The following is a 22,456-nucleotide window of genomic DNA, read 5'->3' on the forward strand; positions in this document are numbered from 1 at the left end:
TCCGACCCGCGCGAGCGCGGGTCGGATTGTCCTGTTGCGCAGTCTAAAGTTCCAAAACACGTTTTGACAGTTTTAAATTGGTTTTTTGTAGGGTTTATCGGTTTCAGGGGTTCTTAACTGACTTGAGATCATCCCTAAACGTTGTTAGGCTGCTGTTGACTGAAGATAGAGCCAAATCCCTTGTTCTTATCTAAATAACCGCATTTTGAGGCCTATAAATATGAACCAAAGGCCTCCATTTTCTGGGGCGATTGATTATCAAGACGAGGAGGTGCTGCCGGATTGTGGAGTCAAAGGAGCACGAATTTCAGCGAGGGTTGACAAATCTTGGCGAGTTCTTCGGCATAAAGAAGGAGAGTTCGAGAGATCCGACGCCCGTTCCCGTCCGTCCCTTGAGATTAGGCTTGGTCTTAATCTCGAGAAGAGCCCTGATTTCGCTTGGTCGATTTCAACGCTTCAAATCAAATACTTCCTCGGCGAAGGCGAAGCTCTGCCAAATTTTTCATCAACCGGATCCAGATCTAAGGCGGTCCACGGATAAACCCCGGCACAGGCAAAGATCCCACGCAAGCAGAAGACCGATAAACGATCTCTGCGTTTGTTTTGACGAGAGTTGTAAACTTTTGTTTTCATTGTGTAAAAGTCTTATAAAAAGACAATCTTTTTTTGTTTTCATTGTAACGATTGAAGTTGTAATGAATACCGCAATGAATACATCAATTTTCGACGCAAACAAACTGGCGACCACAGTGGGAGACAACAGCTTCGCTTCCGGAGCTGTCGTGTCGCAACCTCGGATCTGCATCCCGGTTGAAGAAGTGGTCGAATACGAGTTCGACCAACTGAAGTTCGAGGAATATCTGTCGTCCTCCTCCTCCAGATCCTCCGCCTCTCGCAAGCGAAGGAAGATCAACGCCCCCGTTGTTGCGCTAGCTGAACCTTACAACGCCCTTCCGGTCTCCAATGAGTCCGGATCTGCAGATCTGAACTCCTCCTCAATCAAGGAGTTGAGTACAGAAGGCGCGCCTATTTTATCAAAGAGAACTCGTCAAAGGCAGCGCCAACGTTGTGCGCGCCAACTCGCTAGAGCCTTGGAGTCAATTGACGGGATCCGTTATGAGGCGGATCTGAAAATTAGGCAACGTCAAGCGCCCCAACAGCGGAAAAATGCCCTCTCCTCCAAATCACCAACAAGTGAATGGGTACAAGTCAAAAGGACCCGTTCAACTCTTGAAGAGCGGATCAAAAAGCGTCGCGTACTGCTTGCGCGCGCGCGAATTCTTGCGCAAGAGGTCAAAAGATTGCAGAGGGAAGAAGTGGAAAAGAAGCCACCAAAACTGCACAAAGTTTGGAGGCCAAAGTCCAAGACGGCGGCCGAAAAGATCGAAAAATGCGGGTCACTCAAATCCGACCCGCCGAATTGAATTTGTGAATGCAGGATATTTCCTAAGATGCAAGCAACCTACAATGTGTACACATTGTACTGGATGGCTATTGCTCTGGGGCATTTAGGTATTTGGTTTTCGTTGGTGATTTTTTTATTTTTAGGCTATGATGATTGTCAATTTTTCTGAGATTAGCAACCTGCAATATCTATTGATATTGCATTGGATGGCTAACAATGATGATATTGACCAAGTTCTGAGCCCTAAGCTAAACACAACATGTGCTCAGTCTATGTTGGTAGTTGTTGTTGTTGCTGGTTGCTGGTTCTTCTGATTTGGTTGTTGCTGGTTAGTTTGGTTGTTGCTGGTTTTTGCTGGTTGTTGTTGGTTGGTGGTTTTTTGGGTTTGTTGTTGCTGGTTGTTGGTTGATCTTGTTGTTGGGTTTGTGGTTTCTTGTTGTTGCTGGTTGTTGGTTGATCTCTACGTTGTTGGGTTTGTGGTTTCTTGTTGTTGCTGGTTGTTGGTTGATCTCTACGTTGTTGGGTTTGTGGTTTCTTGTTGTTGCTGATATGGTGTTCTCTACGTTGTTCCTTCTGTTTTTGGTTGTTGGGTTGGTGATTTCATTCCAGGTTGCTAAAAGAAGTTCTTGTTTGTTGTTGGGTTTGTGATTTCCTTCCAGGTTGGTTTTTGGGTTTGTTGTTGTGTCCAGGTTTGTGACAACTTCCAGTTTTGTGCACACCAGTTTTGTGAGCTCACTGTTTGTGGATGCTCTGTTGTTCATCTTCTATTTGAGCTAATGTTTTGTGGAGTTCTATGTGTGCTCAGATTTTCCGTACTATTTGTTGATTTTGATACTGTTTGTGGGTGTTCAATTTAGGCTATGATGATTGTTAATTTTTCTGAGATTAGCAACCTGCAATATCTATTGATATTGCACCGGATGGCTAACGATGATGATATTGAACAAGTTCTGAGCCCACAGTCATAATTCACATATACTGGATGGCTATTTGCTATGTTATGTACTAAAATATGGCTATTCAGGCCGTTTATATGTTTTTATAGGTTTCAGAAATTTTTTTGGCTAATTCAGGTACGTATTTCATAAATTTATGAATAATCAGGTTATTACAGGTCTTGTTTATTTTTTCTTCGAAAACAGGTTTTGTGTGATTATTTTCATCTCAAACAGGTATATTTCATGTCAAATCAGGTACGCAGTTCATGTTACAGTAGGTTTCAGATGATTTCAGGTTTCGTATGATTTCATTAATACAAACAGAAATTTATAATTCATTCGGGTTATTAATATTTGTTCATGATACATTCGCACTTTTATATGATTAAGATTACATCTCATAACTAGCACAAATAATTTTTGTCTATAGTGGGGGGTAATCTTACCATGGTGACTCTAAACACTTTTCCCTACACACTTCAAAACCAACCAAACACAAGAAAAGTGGGAAATGTCAAATCAACATAAGTTTTCCCTTTTTTTCTCTTGCAAACCAAACACAAGAAAAGTAAAAACATTGGTTTCTCACCATTTATTTGTGCGAACCAAACCAAAACAAACTATTTATTGGAAAAGTTTGGAAAACTAAAAACATTGGTTTCTTTACTTGGAATTACATTTCCCTAAATCTAGGAAACGAACCAAACAGCCCATTAGGAGAAAGTAAAACAAGCAATTTATGATTCCAATGGAATAAAAAACAAACAAAGAAAAATAAAAAAATAAAATTGATAAGGTGGACAACAACTTTACAAGTTGTGTCATGAATACACAATTTTACCAACAAGAACCAAACAGCCCCTAAATTTGTCGTATCCACTACCACGCTTCTCTTCTTTCTTCGCTCCAGAGAGACGAGGTTTGGAGAAGAGAGACCAGAAACTTCCGATCCAATCCCCTTAGAACTCCGAACCCATAATCCTTTTCTTTCTTTCTTATTTAAAGAAAGATGACAGCTTCACCTTCTCACCGATGATTTCTTGAAATCATTAGAGAACCCAAAACCCCTAAAAATCCTCGTACATTTCCGTCGACCTCCTTCCGTCCCCCTCTCAAAACACATTTCGAGAAATCTATGGATTTTTTTGGGGCTCGTCGTCGTCAAGCTCAAGCTTGCATTTTCCCCTTCGATCTTGGGCCTAGGGTTTCGCCTTCCCCAAGTCTTCTCCCGATTTCCACAGCTGCCTCCGTCGAGAGCTTCGAGACATCGATCCGCATCAAGAACCCCCGAATCTGACCGTCTAATCTCGAATTGTTCTTAGACAATTCACCGTACTTCGTTCCCGGAGCTGATCGGTTTCAAACGACGATTTCAGGCGAGGTACGCTATGAACTTGTACTCATCACCCGATACCAACTCTCTTCATTCAAATTCTGCTCTTCCCCCACTCAGGTTGCGTTTCGAGAAACCTAGGGTTTCGTACTCCACACTCTGTGAGGCGTCGTTCCTTTCTCAAGAAGCTTCGATCTCACTATCACTGAACTTCGCTCTCGGAGCCTCTTCTTCCTGCGACGATGACAACCAAGGTAGTCTCTGAACTTTGTCCGACTGAATATAAGTTCTTGATGGTAATTTTGCTGGTCGATTTTAATTTTGGAGAGTTATTTGGTTTTGATCTGATAATGATATTATGAGTGGTAGATTAGTATTATTCAGTTGTTTGTATGGGTTTCATGTTGCTCAAACTCCTCTTTCATCGTTCTTTTCTTGCACTTATTGTTTAATTTCTGGCGTAAGTTCCCGAAATTTTCTCAAATGGACTATTTCATTGTAGCGACAATTACACTGTGCAATGGACCCCTCATTTAAGAATTAACTTCCATAATTTTGGAGATGGTATGTTTAAGAATCATCTGTTTGAGAGGGTGATCCCTAGGTTGATCCTTTGGATGCTACACGAATATAGTGAAACTATGGTGACCTTTTGTAACTGGTCAATTGTGCTGCATCGATACTATTATTAGACTGATGTATCAGATTGCAACTTGAGTCATTGCGTGTAACTGAGATATTTTTAATACTTGTAGGTTTTTGTTTCATCGTAACTAATGCACATAGTTTTTAAGCTACATTAAATGATATATACATAAGTCATAGTTCCGATCTTTTGACTTTTGGAGCTGCAAACGAGGTTAAATTGCACCTCTAATTACAACAAATCCCTAACAGAGGTCCAAATCAATAACCCAAAACAAATATCTACTCTATTTTAAAATATAACCATACAACTGACCACAAATTCTTACGTCAACGGTTGCATTGTCAATCCAATTTTTTCTAGCATCGCAATTAGGTAAGGTATATAACTACTATAAGTTTCAATATCTTGACTTTCTGAGAGGTCCTTTGTATAATGCTTTTGCATTTTATCCATGATCATTAATTTTTCTTCTTCATTAAAACTATTATATATCAGACAGATTTCTGGCATGTAATTGATCTCTTACTCTATGTTTGAGTCTTGTCTACCGAATAGGAGGTGCGCTGTTGCTTCTAGTCAAAATTCTACTGCATAGCACGAGAACTTTTACTTTCATGCATTTTTTGCATTGAGGTAAAATATAGACCTCATGCATTATTAAATCTCTCTCAGTTATGTCTTTTATCAGAACTATCATATGAGTCCAACATAATTTGAGAAATGTAATAAAAAAGTTAATTCATTTTCCTTATGGGGGCCATGCTGTTCGTTTTCTTATTGAGAAAATGCTTCATCCATTTCTCTATATCTTCTAATAAATTGACATTTTTCTTTCTTTGCAGATTGTTTGGCCAGACAGAAAGACTGTTTGTATGCTCTCTCATCTCTTTCCTATAGATGCGCGACTATTTTAAAGAACACAAGTGATTAATATTGGTCAAATTTGTCAACCAAATTAAAATCAAAATATCACTTAAAGTGAAAAAATGTTATCTATCCATCCATCCATCCATCTATCTTTCTGCGAGTAGTATAAAGGTGCATATATAAAATTCAAGCAAAATCAAACATGTTTTCATTTTAGTTTCAACATAATGAATGAAACAAATATGATATATAAAATGTACCATTCATTTGCTTGTTGAATGTTTGTTGTCACATCCCACTCAAAAGTTTTACAGTTACATATATAAATTCTATGATGATTGATCTTCATCCGTGAAAAGAACACATAGGAGAAAAAACTTAGTTGAAACAAAGATTTCTTGAATGAAGTAATCTAATGTTCAAACCACATTATTAATCAACTCAAAATCATTTAGTATGGTTAATATTCCTATTTTTAGTTGAGGCATGCATACTGCATTTTTTTTTGTTTGAAAAATTGTAGAATCTGGTGTAGCCTGCTCAGCAACTTAATCCTGTCGGAAACTTAATCCTTTCCTTTGGACTAAGTATTTAGCTAAATTATATGCTTTCACAATACAAGTGTTTTCATGGTATAAGCCAAGTATGTTTATGGTGACGCCTTACATTCTTCTCTTCCTCTCTAAAATGATAAGTTGAAAGTCTTTTTACTCTCTTCCTTCAAATTCTAAGTTTTCTTCTTAAATTTCCAGGCTTGCTCTTTTTGCTAAGTCTTCAATTGATGTCTCATTCATCTTGTGTGCAAATCCTTGAATCAATTGGCATCTTCTGAAGACACCGGTACTGAAGATTCTTCCTCAGCTCATGCCATTCATCAAGCAAAACTTTTAGGAAAAACTATACTATTAAGGAGACAACTAGCTAGGTCAACTGATGACTAGCGCCCTAATAGATGATCTATAATCTGGATGGTTATCAACTTCAAATTAATTCTAATGGTATTCAAACTTTCATTCTAGCTAAGTTGCACGGAAACGGGTATGGGTACGGGTATGGGACACGACAAAACTTTTTATCATATTGGTTATCATAAATTGATAACTACTCATTTTTTTAACTAGACATCCAAATGACCCATTAACTATATAGTTTTGAACTTGGGTATAGATTGAAACGTACGATCCATATCTAACTAGTTTTAAGAAACGGATGTGAAGTGTAAGCTATACGTTCAGGAAGTCTTTGACAAGTGTTTCAAATTAACATATATTGTATAATTGAGCACATGTAGTAATAACTCCATGCATATATTCAAGAAGTGTCCATGAAATTTGGGTACGAGAAAGTGTCGGCACGTGTCCGGTACGGGTACAGCTTCATTATAGAAGTATAACATAACATTCTAGTAAGTTTCCTGAGTAATATCTCAGCCATGCCCTCTTCGAGTTATCCTCTTTCAGTTACTTTATGCCTCTCACGAGCTGAATTACCAAAGAATTCCTTGAACCCAAGTCATGGTTACATATTTTCGCAATTGTTAACACAAGAATCCACTATTAAGCTTTTATGTGCCAAAAATGATTCACAGCCAATATGTGACGTTTCGGTTTCACACAAGGCTGCAGTCTAAGGTGAACCCAAAGATGTCAAACCTGCCATGCACCCACACTGTGCAACATGTTTCACCATCATAATAACATCTCTAGGGAAAATCAAACAATAAACAAGTGTAGGTACAAATAGATAGAATAACGATAATGATACAAGGAACACAATATAGAGAAAAGAAATATATTTGACAAACAGAAATAAAAGTAACAAATCTCTGAATACAAGAGTTAACTGAATACAGTACTAAGACACTCAGCCTCCAAAAAGAAATACAACTCTAAAAGAAAACTAAACTCATAAATAGTCTATTGTGGAGCACTGACTAGCTAACTACTAATAAATGACGGTGAGCTTATGCTAAGTCCCCCTCAACCTGCGACTCTCCGTGCACCTGACTCGTTGCCTGAAAAAGATAGAATCAACAAGCGTCAAAGTGCTTGCGAGAACATCTCCACCGCCCCTAAGAGGAAGGGGGTTAGGTGTATAAAAAAACACATGTTAGTACATATAGATATATAAATCATCTATACTGAACTAAGAGGAATTAATATTTAGAAATTCACAACACGAGAATGGGTACGTCGAGCGAAATAACCCAAACAAAGAAACCCTCATGTATATATCTCGTATCTCAAGTTGTGAATCGCTAAATATCAACTCCAAAATCCTATGAATACAATAATCAATACCAACCTCATCCAGAATATGACATAAAATCTCACACTACCATTAGATAGGTGGCGCGATAACGAGGATAAATATCCGGTAAAAGATCTCATTCAGGATGCATCGTGCATGACAAAATATGATCTTATAAGATACCCTCGGGATAAATAACACGGGAGCAAATACACAATTCTGTACAATCCTCTTCTACGTAAATGGTGTGGAGTATAGGTGCTCACAATATCCTGTGGCTCATTGCAATATATTGCAGTTCACTACCTTACTCGCACCCTGCGAAGTATAGGCCTATCAGCCTAATTCGGAAACACAACGATGCATCATAGAGTGAAGTCTACCGCGGTCTCGTTGCAGTATATCAACTAACACACTTTTAGTATAGTCCATCCGCGGTCTCATTACGGGATACCAACTAACCCCACTCAAGCATCCACAACTATTATAAAATGATACAAACTCAAAATGATAGATTACACACATCTAATAACTCGTGCGTGCTCAAAACAAAATACAAATACATGTACACACTCACGACTCATGCACGTGTAGTCAATTTTAACCCAAAATTATAGCTACCAGTTATTGGCCCAAATTTCTATTTTAAAGATAACATTCTTTCTTCTTCTATCGAAGTAACTCACATAGTCATGTATGAATACCCAACAATATGAGATTTACCCCCTAAGAAAATAGTTTGAAATTTTAATCAAATTAAACTAGGTTAACTCAGTCAAATCCCTAATCTTATAACTTGATTCATTTATTAATTAGTATGTTTAAACAGATTATCTCGATTGTGATTCATATTCACTATTTTTTTTGCATTTCTGACCCGCAAATAATAGATACTCACTCCTACCCGTAACACGATTATTATCTTCTATATCAAAAAGGTAGACTAATTAATAATGATGATTAACTTTTAATGTGCAAATTTGACTCATTATGACATTCAGGGTAAACGCAAAGACTTTTGTGAAGAGGGGGTCTACATGTGAATTCCAAGGGTAAAAGATCTCATCCAGGATACATTGTGCATGACAAAATATGATCTTATACGATATCCTCGGGGTAAATAACACGGGAGCAAATACACAATTTTGTATAATCCTCTTCTACGTAAATGGTGTGGAGTATAGGTGCTCACAATATCCTGTGGCTCATTGCAATATATTGCGGTTCACTACCTTACTCGAATACCCTGCGGAGTATAGGCCTATCAGCCTAATCCGGAAACACAATAATGCATCATAGAGTGAAGTCTATCGCGGTCTCGTTGCAGTATATCAACTAATGTACTCTTAGTGTAGTCTATCCGCGGTCTCATTACGGTATACCAACTAACTCCACTCACGCATTCACAACTATTGTAAAATGAAACAAACTCAAAATGATAGATTACGCACATCTAATAGCTTGTGCGTGCTCAAAACAAATACATGTACACACTCACGATTCATGCACGTGTGTCGACGCACATCTCGCACTTTGTGGTTGCGATCAAACGCATATGAACAATCAACATATGCAAAGCAGTTCACTATCGGTCGACCGAAACATCCCTTCGGTCAACCGGCGGTAATGTGCACAACATGCACACCAAGAACAACCTTGATCAGTCGACCGATGCCTAAGGTTGGTCGATTGACCGACCAGAGATAAATTCCAACTTCATGCGTGCAAATCGGTCGATCAATTTCCTTGATCGGTCGACCGCCCAGAACAAAAATCGTAAAATAGGTTATAGGTTACAGGTTTCTCACAATTGTCAAAAATCGATCTTTTTCAAGTAAAGCTCATGTGTTAAAACTTGTTTAATGTAATTAGGGTTCACTTTGTTACATGAAATCATATTTATCAAATTTGAGGGAATTCTAACAACCCTAGCATAATCGTGTTTGTAAAAACGTCATGAAAACAATTTAATAAAATCTCACATTTGATTAACTTCAAAATTTAACCTAAAACAGAGAATCCGTTTTATAATATTTTAAAATCAGAAAGATCAAATCTTTGTATCATACAGTTTAAAAGAGCGATCTTTATACTTAAACTAGGTTTTAAAAATCCAATAAAATCAAATAAAACCAAATATAAACGGGAATGTGATTGGAGGAGATGTAACTCGCCTCAAAACTCGTGCTGAACTCCCACGAACGCGAGTGACACGATCCTCCTTCACCAAAAGCTGCGGATCTCGCCCTCCTCTTGATTTTTGCTTCTCAAAGCTCTCAAAACTCACAAAATAAACTCTAGTTTTTTTTGAGGGGAGAGGGTGGCTTTTGTTCACGTGAAATATGAAGAAAAAGGGGAATTTTGGGTATATATACTTATATATATACAAACAAACCTGAACCGGAACAAATCCTAACCCGAAACTGAATCCTACCCGAAACTAGACATCCATCGGTCGACCGATCCTCTGGATCAGTCGACCGACCCGTGGTTGATTCAGCCGACTGGTTTTCGTGCATTCGTGCATGTTTATTTTTATATTTATTCATATATGTACTTAATCGATTTTAAAATCGATTACTAACATACTCATTCATCCCAAAATTGTATCAATCATTATAAAACTCATTTAATATTATTTTTCATAATATTTTTAAATTTACGGGGTTTTACACAATACCCCTTTCCTTTCCTTTCCTTGAATTCAAAACCGTATTGAAGCAAGAAATTTAAATTACCCCTAAATAGTTGTAATTATCAATATACCTCTAATTATTCGAAATTACTAATATACTTCCCACATTGTTCATAATTGCATATTTACCTTATATCCTCATAATTATTAAATTTGTTAAATTTACTATTAAATCTTTCCAACTATATATGCCACACTTTAAATCTTTCCAAATACTTTGAGGAAAAGCTAATGTTTAATGGAAAATGTAACAAGCATATATTAAGGGTAAATTTGAATAAAACTATGCACTTATAATCTTTCCAAACTCCACCCAGAAGATTGATTATCAACTCAGTAATTTATAGGGGTTCTTTTCAACGGTTATTAAGTGTAAATTGCTTATAACCTATAGTCTCATCAACCTTGTACTCTAATGTTCTTTATTTTAAAATTGTGCACTTAAATGCCCAAAGTATTTAAATACTGCAGATAAATACCTTAAAGCTAAAAATGTCTCTGACAATGTTAACTTTTCTCTATGTATAATAACAAATAACAAAGGGTATTAAAGTGCAAGTTTTAAGAATTTTAGGGCATTTAAGTGAGATCATTTACAAGTTAGCGGTATTTATATGCAACATTAGGTAAATAAGAGGACATAAATGTGGCAAACAAGAGGGTACTAACGTATAACATTTTGAACACCTATCTGCAACACCTAAATATATTTAAGTTCTTTAATGCTAAGATTTTGTTGGTCAATTTTAGTCAATGAATGCGTTGGATTGTGGGATTAGTATCATTGAGTGAATACTTTGCTGCTAGAAACTCCTCTGTCAGCATTCTTTTCTTGTATCCGGTGTTGCTGCTAGAAACTCCTCTGTCAGCATTCTTTTCTTGTATCCGCTGAATTTTGTTAGAGAGGAAAGATTTTAGTCTTAGATTTGGTAATTTTGGAAAACTTAATTTGCTGGTTTGGATCTTATATTATGGTTTTATTTAGTTGTATGTATGGTGTATTTTGTAAGCATTCCCCCCTGATCTGCCAGAGAAAGTGGATTGGAGGAACAAAGGGGTTCTGCACGAAATAAGAGACCAACAAAACTGCAGTATGTTTCTCACCATAGCCCAAACTTTAATGTTGTTCCTTTCATTTATCCAAATTGTAAAATTTCGTTATGTTGATAATTTTGATAACTTTACTATATTTTTCTAAATAATTCCACTATATAAGGTTTACCTCATTCATGCATATGTTTTAGTTAGTTCTATACAACTTTAATTGTGCAGCGAATGTATCTTGTCATATTGAAACTAATCTGGAGTAGTTGTATACAACTTGTTATTTTGACAATTTTCTTCAATAAATTAGTTTTTTTATGGATAAATGAAACTAAATCTACATATATATCATTAATTAGGCGCTATTAAGTGTGTTTTTAAATAAAGGGTTTTTTGGCTACATACCACCTAAATCATTCATATTTATTAAATTACACCTCAAATTTTCATATTTATTAAAATACCATTCAAATATTAAATTTTGAAACATTCCTCCCCCAACATAACAACAGATGTTAAAATCCTAATAGTTTAAAGGGATAGTTACAATGCTAACCATATCTAATATCCCTTATTCTCCAAACCAAAAATATCACTTGCCCCCCAAATGAAATTCATACCGCTAAGTGCTCACTTTTCCTCCAAATCAAAATCACAGCCCTAGCTCGCGGCTGCACCGAAGTTTGCAACCCTATGCTCAATTTGTTGGAGGCTTGGAAATTCCATCGAATGGTTTAGAAATCTAAATGAATGTATACTTTGGGTAACCACGGTTTGTTTTTGTTGTATCATTACTGTTTAAAGGGTCTCCTCTGTGTTAATTTGTTTGGCCGAAAACCAGTTTTTGGGCATGCATTGCAAGAATCAGTTTGGTGAGCAGCTAGTTTCTGGCACTAATTAGGGTTGAATTTGCTACTAGTTCTTGCTAGCACCTTACGTTTGACAATGATCTTTGATGAATTTCCATCGAGTGTCTTACCAAAACATTGTATCTCTTTGTCAACAGCTTATTTCACGTGGGTTACTTTAGAAATTCTACAATTTTATATGGTGACTTAACATTAAGTTAGATGTTGAGGGTAGACTAATCCAACAAAAAGTAAGATTTGGGGGTGTACTTTAATAAATATGAAGATTTGAAGGGTAATTGAATAAATATGAATGATTTGGGGAGTATATAGCATAAATCCCTAAATAGAGATATATAATTTAGTAAAGGATACATTAGAGAAATGCCCAAAACAGATATGTCCAACACAGATATGCCTTTGCAGTGGTCGATGGGTGTGTCTATGCTGCATAGCTTGACAAGTAATCTCGATTTGGAGGCTTACATTTCGTTTCATTGTCCCCTGTTTAATGAAACAATTCACTGCTCTTCACATATTTTCTTGAAAAAAATCTTAATTAGAGACAAAAGCTATAAGCCAATAACACAGAAAACTTATTATAATTGAGATAGCTGATTGTCCTGCAACTGGAACTTGCTGAGCACATACAACACATCATCTAGTTAATTTAAATGCGGCTTGCTATTGTGTCTTCCAAGCCACTATATGATGCACACATCTTCAAAATGTTCAACTCTCTGCTAGCCCTCAATGATTCATATCCATGTTGTTGCTAGAACTTAGACTTATAGATGACACGTGTCACTCTGTACTAATTTTACAAAACATATCTAATAGTGTGTTTGACTATCTTTACTAACCTGGTTAATACCTTATCCAGGTTAGCTAGTTTTGATATAAGTAGGGCTGTTTCAATCCAAACACGCCCCAAAATTATTTAGAAGGCTCTCACAAGAACGAAACCGCCTTTATTACAATCTAAGGGATTCTAGTGTTAATGCAGTCTCATGCGTCTCATCAAACAATGTATTATTTTGTGTTTCTTCTTGCTTGTGTTTGAAGTAGTATTTCTTGCTGCTTGATTAAAGTGGAGGAGAAATTGTAAACAATTAAATGTAAAAATATAGTTAGGTTAGAAGATGACTATTTACTGAAAACACTTTTGTATCTTGTCTACTGATGGTTCTCAAAACATGTAGTTTAACAACTTATTCTCCCTGACTAATAAAGGGTTGTACTTGCGCTGTAGCTTGTTGCTGGGCACTTGTTTCTTGTGAGGCTATTTCATCCATGGATATGATAAAACATAAGCGTGAAGGCATTAAAGTGCTCTCTCCACAGGATTTAGTTAACTCTATGGAACCCAAGGACCAGAAAAAGAACAAAAAAAAAATGGTTGTTATATTTCATCAATTAACAAGGCCTTCAAGCACATTATGGATCATGGGGTCAGATATGAATTTGATTGTCAATACTTGGCTAAAAAAACCTGTCATACTCCACCTCCACAAAAGGTAATCCATGTAACATGTTTTTATAACTTTACCACATTTCATGTTTTATATACATTGTCGAGTCATTCTATTTATTTTCTCCCTCAACCATTATTTAGGGGGAGCGCTTCTTTAAAATTAAGGGTTTTATCACAATCAAGGACGATGATAGTGCAAATCGTGAAGTATCTCTTCTTAAGGCTGTTTCTGCGCACCCTGTCCCCGCCATGATAGAGGTGCGCCGGTGTCTGTTTCAAGGATATTACATGAAACGGCAAGAGGTATAAATTTTATTTTTCCTACTTGTACACTTTCCATATAGCAACACATGTAATTAGGTGTTAGAAGAAATTTAATGTGGTGGCTGCAGTGAGATAGATTAGAGATATAATAGAGGGTAAAGACAGAAGCGTTGTAGAATGAGGGAGAAGAAAGAGGGATGAGAGAGGAGAAAGAGAGAAGATTGTTGAATATTGTCTGATTATTTCCTCTCACAGCTGATACAATTATAGGCTATCAGCCCTTGATTATTGCCTAAACAAAAGCACTAATAAAAATAGAAATGTAAAGCAAATTCCTAAATCCTCCCTAAATCCTGCCTAAGGCTTAGCTGTCCAGATTTCCTCTTGCTGGCTGATTTCAAATCAGACCTTAATTGCACTTTCCAATTTTAGCATTCCTCTTGCTGGCTGATTTCAAATCAGACCTTAATTGCACTTTCCAATTTTAGCATCATCAGTTCATGATTGAATGCAATTGTATCTCTGTTACGTCTTGTGTAAACCTTTAGGGGCTGGTTTAATTGTGTAACATTCCCACCTCCATGGGAAGATGACTTGTCCTCAAGTCGGAGTTCATCCAAATTAACCAGGTCCTCCCAACTTGAGTCTTCTAACAATAGGCCTGACCACTGGACGAGAGCTTGAGGGACAGATTCTCCATTTCGAAGTATGGTACGCCTAGCTAGAATGGCAACTGGTTGGTGGATTGGATGATTATCCTTAGTTAGGCTAGGCAAATCATGAACATGTGGTGTTGCTTGGCCATGGTATGGTTTTAAGAGAGAACAGTGAAAGACGGGATGAATGCGAGTAGTTGATGGTAGTGTCAGGAGATATGCAACTGATCCAATGCGTTTCTCTACTTTAAATGGCCCGTAATAGCGCAATCCGAGCTTGTGAGCTGAGCTTTGGCGTGCCGTCACTTGACGGTAAGGCTGGAGTTTTAGCAACACCAATTGGCCAGGTTCAAAAGTCATTGCAGTGCGGTTCTTGTCAGCGTAGAATTTCATGGCTGTTTGTGATTTCAGCAAGTTGTCCCTTAGTTGGGATAATATCACATCACGGGAACGGAGGTCTGTGTCAACTGCTTCGAAGGCAGAGGTACCGCTACAATAATTGAGCATTGATGGCGGTTTATGGCCAAATGTGACTTCGAATGGCGTCATGCCTGCTGAAGCTTGAAATGTTGTGTTGTGATGGTACTCTGCCCAACTGAGTAAATTGGCCCACTTTTTCGGTTGGTCGTGAACAAAGGCCCGCAAGTATTGCTCAATGCATCGGTTGACACGTTCGGTCTGTCCGTCTGATTCTGGATGGTATGCAGATGAAAAGTTGAGCTTTGTTCCCTGAAGTTTGAAAAGTTCCCTCCAAAAATGACTTTGAAAGATTGGATCACGGTCAGAAATAATGGATTTAGGCATTCCATGAATTTTGCCCACCGACTCCCAAAAAATGGCTGCAACTCGAGGGCCGTTGTATCGTCGTGGTAAGGCAGCTAGATGCACCCCTTTAGAGAAGCGATCAACCACTACCAAAATAGCTGTATGCCCTTCAGATGGTGGCAAATGAGTGATGAAGTCCATCGATAGGTCAGCCCACAGGGAAGTTGGAGGAGCAATTGGTTGCAGCAATCCATAAGGGTGCTGATTTGTAGGTTTGCATTTTTGACATATGTCACAAGAGTGCACATAGTCTTTGACATGTTGCTGCATTTTCTTCCAATAAAAGTGTGGTGTTAGCCGTTGGACAGTGCGTTGCACACCAGAGTGACCACCAAGAAGAGTTGAGTGATATTCAGCCAAAAGGATGGGAATTAGGGTTGAGTTTTCTGGTAAGTATATGCGACCTCTATAACGCAGTAAACCATGTGAGAAGGACCAGCCTGCTGTTTTGGATTTATTAGCTGATATTTCAGCTATAATTCGCTGGCAGTAGAGATCATTAGCCACTTCTTGCTCCAAGGTTTTCAAGTCAGAACTAACAGGTCGAGAAATGGCTAGGAAGACTTGGTCAGTTTTGGTGATCAGGTTGCCAGGTTTGGAAACAGATGTTGTGTCAGTTGTGTTGTGATCCATGGAGGTGGAAAGGGCTTGACCTGCCATGGTCTGAGTGTTGTTGGTGAACTCGGGTACACGAGAGAGAGCATCTGCTGCGGCATTCGAAGAACCCGATTTGTATTCAATGGAGTAACTGTAGCCCACAAGTTTGGATAGGAATTGTTGTTGCTCCGGAGTTTGAATGGTCTGTTTTAGCATATTTTGCAAACTGCGATGGTCGGTTCTAATAAGAAAGTGATTTCCCAGTAAATATTGGCGCCATTTTGCCACAGCTGATTGAACTGCAAATAACTCTCTAACATATGTGGACTTCCCTTGCATTGTTTTTGAGAGTTTTCGACTATAGAATGCGATCGGGTGCGATTGCTGCATGAGTACTGCACCTATGCCTACACCAGAAGCATCAGTTTCCAACACAAACTGTGAAGAGAAATTTGGTAATGCAAGCACTGGTGCAGATGTCATTGCTGATTTGAGCGTGTTGAAAGCTTGGTTTGCCTTTTCGGACCAATTGAAACCATCTTTTGTGAGGAGATCTGTCAGGGGGGCTGCTATAGATGCATAATGACGAATGAAACGTCGATAGTAGCCCGTGAGACCAAGAAAACCTCGAACTTGCCGCTGATTGGTAGGAGTCGGCCAGGCACTGATGGCTTCGATTTTAGAGGGATCAGCTGCCACCCCTTGTGTTGAGATTATGTGGCCCAGAAATTCGATGGAAGGGCTGCCAAATGTACATTTGGATCTTTTCACTGCCAGATTGTGCTCTTTTAGTGTGGAAAATATTTTTCGAAGATGGTCAATGTGTTCCCCATGGCTGCTGCTATATACCAAGATATCATCGAAAAATATGACCACAAATTTCCGTAGATATTGTTGGAATACCTCGTTCATTAGAGCTTGAAAGGTCGAGGGTGCATTTGTGAGTCCGAATGGCATGACTAAGAATTCAAAGTGGCCATGGTGTGTGCGGAAGGCAGTTTTGTGCACATCGGTTTCACACATTCTCACTTGATGATAACCTGAACGAAGGTCTAGCTTAGAGAAAACTTTTGCATCATGGAGCTCATCGATTAATTCATCCACTGTGGGAATTGGAAATTTGTCTTTGATGGTGGCTGCATTCAAGGCACGGTAATCTACGCAAAAACGCCATGTGCCATCCTTCTTTTTTACCAATATCACCGGTGAACTGAAAGGTGAGCGACTTGGACGAATAACTCCTGTTTTGATCAACTCGCTGACCTGCCTTACAATTTCATTTTTTTGAAAGTGAGGATAGCGGTATGGGCGAACATTTACCGCTTCTGTGCTTGGATGTAAGGGAATGCAATGGTCTACAGAGCGAGGTGGAGGTAGGCCGATGGGTTCAGCAAACACATCTTGAAATTCGTCCAACAGTTTTACCAAAAATGGTGGCTGTTGTTCTGTATTGTTGGCTAAAGACAATGTGTTCGTAGTAGTTGGTGTGGCCTGCAAACACATGTAACAGGAGCTTACACCCCCTGATGTGACCATCTTGTTGAAGCCTGCTGGAGAAAGTGGATGAGCCAAGGCAGAGTCATCGCCACAGAGTTTTATTTGCCGTCCTTGTAGGCAGAATTCCATCGTTAGAGTAGCATAGTTTGTCAAGATCGGCCCCAATGTAGCTAACCATTGAATGCCTAAAACAACATCTGTGCCTTCAATGTCCAGTACGAACAGGTCCAGGTTGAAGGTGTGAGATTGCAGAAGCAAGGTGACCTCATTGCAGATTTGATGACAATGGAGGTAAGCGCCGCTGCCAACACGGACTTTGAATGGTTGGGTAGGTGATGTGGGTAGTGCCAGAAAGGATGACATGCGGTTAGAAATGAAATTATTTGTACTACCGCTGTCAATAAGCACCTGAATGGTATGACCATTTATGCTCCCTTTCATACTCATTGATTTGGCGGAGCGTTGCCCCAAAAAGGCATTAAGGCTAATTTCTGGGCTGAGCTCTTTCTCCGGTTGCGGAGTCAAATCGACTATTGGTGTCTCCAAGTCGTCAGTTGAGTTATCTTCCACTTCTAAATAAAGGAGGGAAGCACGCCCTTTGCAACGGTGACCTGGTGTGAATCGCTCGTCACAGTTAAAACACAACCCTTTTGCTCTTCGATCTTGCTGCTCGGCTGCTGTTAGTCTACGAATAGGGAGTTTATTTGTTGGTTGTGACATGGCAGAAGCTTCAGGCTGTGATTGTGGGTTTGGGCGGGCAACCCAAGGTCTTGGTAATGATCGGGTGTCAGCAAACTGATCTTCGAAAACTCGAGCTAAAGCAAATGCATCATCCAGATCGCGAGGTCGTTGTGCTGTAACTGCACGCTGAATTTTGGGTTGGAGTCCAGAAATAAATGAACTCTTTAGGATATCAGGTGTAAAGCCAGTCACTTTACTAGCCAAAGCCTCAAACTTATTTTGATAGTCGACCACTGAAGCTGATTGTGAAAGCTTCATTAGTTGACCAGCTGGGTCAGTGTATTCTGATGGACCAAATCTCTTATTCAGACCAAAGACGAAAGTGTCCCAATCTGTAAGACGGCCTGCTTGAGCCATGCTTTGGAACCAACAAGAGGCCGGTGTGTCGAGGTGCATGGAGGCTAGGAGTAACTTGTCTTCTTGTGGTGTTGCATAGTACATGAAGTACCGCTGAACGCTAAAAAGCCAATCAGCAGGGTCGCCAGAGGAAAAACGAAGGAATGTCAGACGAAGCTTGCGGTTTGTATGTCTCCGGTTGAGGTTCTGGTGTGCGGAATGTTGAGTGCGGGACTGGGCCAAGAACACTTGATGAAGGTTGATGAGGTGGAGCGGAATTAGCTCGTATTTGCTCGATCATTGTGGCCAAGAAACGTTGTTCCCGTTCTTGCTCACGTTGCTGTGAAAGTTGGTCACGGTTTTCAAAAGCTGTGTTGAAACTGCTAGTAGTCTCTCAAAAGTGTCATCCTCTGTGTTTGTGTTGTGTGTTCTAGTCTGCGGTGCCATTGAGGAGGTTGAGGAAGCAACGAAAGCACCAAATTGTTAGAAGTCCTCTTGCTGGCTGATTTCAAATCAGACCTTAATTGCACTTTCCAATTTTAGCATCATCAGTTCATGATTGAATGCAATTGTATCTCTGTTACGTCTTGTGTAAACCTTTAGGGGCTGGTTTAATTGTGTAACATTAGGAGAAATAGTTACTTTTGTCTTGGATGAAAAATCTCATGCAATCCTCCCAAGTTTTCCTCTTTTCTACTTGTACACTTTCCACAAATTTGGGTTTTTTTTTGCATATGTACCTCCAAAATCTAATATATTTGCAAATTTATCCCTAAAATCTAGATATTTGCAAACTTACCCTAAAGCAAGCATAATTTATTTTTATATTGTTTTTCAAGGAAATATTTGTGGGCGAACCGAGAACAGTAACTCAACAGTACCTGAAGACGGATATTCTCAAACATGCTATTTTGATTGTGGGATATGGATATTGTGTGACAGAAAAGCTCAACTATTGGATAATAAAGAACTCTCAAGGCACTGATTGGGCAAATGGCGGATTTATGAGAGTTTGCTGAGACTCGAGCCTCCCGGAGGATCATGTGCCTCTCATATCGAGAGCTTCCTACCCTGTACTTCTGGATGAGTGAATGTTATGAGGTTTTGTTTCTCTGGACAAGTAAATAATCTGGAATGCAGAAAGTATTGATAAATATAAACACGAGTATTTGTGGTATCAACATGAAATATAAACATATCTATTATTCATTAGAAAACATGTTAACTTAAAAATACTAACTTCAGTGAGATAAGTTTATATTTCATTATAAGTTTATATTTCATGTTTTCTAATGAATAATAGATATGTCAATTAGTCTTGAAGAAAAAGAAATGAATGCATCATATCATGCTATTCTGTGCAATGGGAAAAAGATATTTTTAAATTTACTATGCTTTTATGTATAAGATTGTCAAGCTAAAATTCAGTCCATAACAATTTCAGCACGCAAAATTTTTAAGTTCATAGTGCAACGTCCAGAATCCTGTAAGACCTGGTATTTCTTTCTCATTTATTTGTATTTTGTAGTACTTTATTTCTGTTATCTTTCCTCAAACTAAAGAATAATTTACCTATGCAACAACTATAGGTTGGCGTTGTTACAATATTGCAGCATTTGTCGGTTCCATTTTTCTTAATATAAACTATGGTTGCAAAGGCTAGTTTTATGTTTAATTGAGAGATCAGAACATATTGCATTAATTAGATGTAGAATGCAGAATGCAGAAAGTATCGATAAATGGCTCCAACTTTCAACTATCTTCTCTTGCTTCTCATTTAGACACATTCTTTTAGTTGAAACTGATAAAGTGTTCAGTGTTCCACATAACATGCAAATGTGTCACATTTTTTGCTGGACATTAATTGAAACCCCTTTACCTTCACTATTGTTCACAATTTATTACCCTAGTTTAGTTTACAATAATATTTACATATTTAGCTCCTACATGGTCTTTCGTTTTATCTTTCTTTGACGCTAGAAGTTCATACGCTTCAATATTATTATTATATCATTATTTCGATCTTATAACAAACGTTTGCTACTTCTTTCATTTTAGCTACCAATGCTAATTGTATTATTGTTGCTAGTGATATCATTTTTGTCATTATTATTAATATTTTTATTGTTGTTGTTGTTGCTGTTGTTGTTGTTGTTGTCAATTTCCTTGGTTTAATTTAAGTCTGTAATCTATATTCTCTAATTGCTTGTTCAAATTGGTTGATAGGGTTCTAATCTCCAGTTCTTAAAGATCACCAACCTTTGTACCAAATTGGGGGGTCCTGACCATGCCTATATTACTTTTGAGGTGAAAAATGGTGATGATGGCGGTGCTAAGGTGTATCAAACTCGGGTTGGTATCTTTCCTGGAAGACACATGATCGAAGAGGTTAGACTGAAAGGAGTAAACTAAAGGTAAATTGTCAAGTAAATTAGTTTTTGTAACAAATGCCTTTATTCACATGTAAAAGGATTACTCTTCTAGTTATGCTGGTGAAAAGCAACCATTGACTTTAAGAATTAGGTCTATGTGGGAAGAAAATTATGACTTAATAGCTAATATTTATCTTTTTGAAAGTTTAATAGAAACCTGTACTTGCATATTTTATCTCTTTCTCTCTTTATATGCATGTATGAATCTGTGCTAGGTTGTTTGTATCAATAGGATGGGAACTAACCTTCCTCTTTACTAATATTATGTATAACTGTAGCTTGTAATTGGGTCACTTATGGAATGATAACCCTCCATTTTGTTCATTTCAAATAAAATACTAATTTCTAGTAGTCCATGGATTGAAGAAAGTATTTAAGGACAATGTTATTATTAAATGCTAAAACCCCAGTGATATTCAGATGAAAGTGCAACATGTATAATGATACAAAATCTCTACAAGTCTAAGATTGTCAAAAACATAAGACCGTAATTATGTAGAGTAAATTCATTAAAATATCATTATTAATGAAAATGTCATCCTGTTCAACATAACTTGTAAATTTTCTGCACCACTGTGTTTATGCACCATATTTCCTTTGAGCAACATAGTCAAGACAAATTTTCAAAAAAAGTGGGTTTGCTTGTAGTACAACAGGGAACATCAACAAAGATTATTACAGTCATTGTAAACAGTTTAAGAATAATAATCTAAATGCATCAAGTTTAAGCAATTCTCTGTTAAGCTGAAGGTCTAGGGTCTTTTGTTCCAAATTAATTTATTTTTAATTGGTTAGGCCAGTTACTACATGAATTGTGAATGAACTCTAGATCCAATTCGCATCTAATGCTTAAAATATGAAGAGAATAATTTTAATGAATATGTTCGTTTATGCTTTATTGCCTTTTATTTTGTTTGAGTTAAACATAATTTTTGATGTTAAGGGTCCTAAATAAGTACTGCTTTTATGTGGTGATATTTTCAAACTTCATTTGGCTTCATATGATGTGAAATATAAATATATATCCATGAATATAGAAAATACATTGTCAGAAGAAATAGCTCTAATCTGACGTTTTCATAAGCTTCTTCTAAACCACTTCCTTATGCCCTTAGCTTAACACTGAAGTCCTAGAAAGTAGAATCTTTTTAGCTCCTGCACAGTCACGGTAAGGCTTGCCTAAGTTGCATGTTTTCTTTGCATCTTCAGACTGTAATGCATGTTTCAATTCAAATGCAAATCAAGTGATAAATAACATGAATAATATAATATTGTTGGCCAAATTAATGAGGTTCATCCGGACAGGCCTATTGTCTGGGCCTTGGGTTTTAGTAGTATGATATGTCAGCAATTGCTTATAAGTGATTTCTTATTATTGCAAATATCTCAGGTTTTTCTTAATACTTTGCAGTTATGGAACTGGAGCAATTATGTCTGTACCTCACATGATTCTTGTGACCACGAGTTTGCCCTAAAATATGACATCCCAATTACGAGAGTCGTGAAGCCATTTGATGAAAATTATGATGAAGGTGAGCCATTTTTAGGCGATGGTACCGTGATAAATTCATCTAGTTCACTGACTGGATTGGATATCAATGGATT

General features: G+C 37.7%; 1 protein-coding gene across 1 annotated transcript; it reads left to right on the plus strand.

Moving 5' to 3' along the window:
- On the plus strand, positions 3,226 to 19,100 carry LOC109829091. The gene is made up of 7 exons (XM_020396183.1): positions 3,226 to 3,724; positions 3,797 to 3,930; positions 5,168 to 5,195; positions 11,148 to 11,228; positions 13,282 to 13,546; positions 13,645 to 13,863; positions 19,049 to 19,100. Exons 2-6 carry the CDS (start codon positions 3,919 to 3,921, stop codon positions 13,754 to 13,756), a joined length of 498 nt encoding a protein of 165 aa, XP_020251772.1. The 5' UTR covers positions 3,226 to 3,724; positions 3,797 to 3,918; the 3' UTR covers positions 13,757 to 13,863; positions 19,049 to 19,100.

This window comes from Asparagus officinalis, chromosome 1 (assembly GCF_001876935.1).
Source record: "Asparagus officinalis chromosome 1, Aspof.V1, whole genome shotgun sequence".
Classification (NCBI taxonomy): domain Eukaryota; kingdom Viridiplantae; phylum Streptophyta; class Magnoliopsida; order Asparagales; family Asparagaceae; genus Asparagus; species Asparagus officinalis.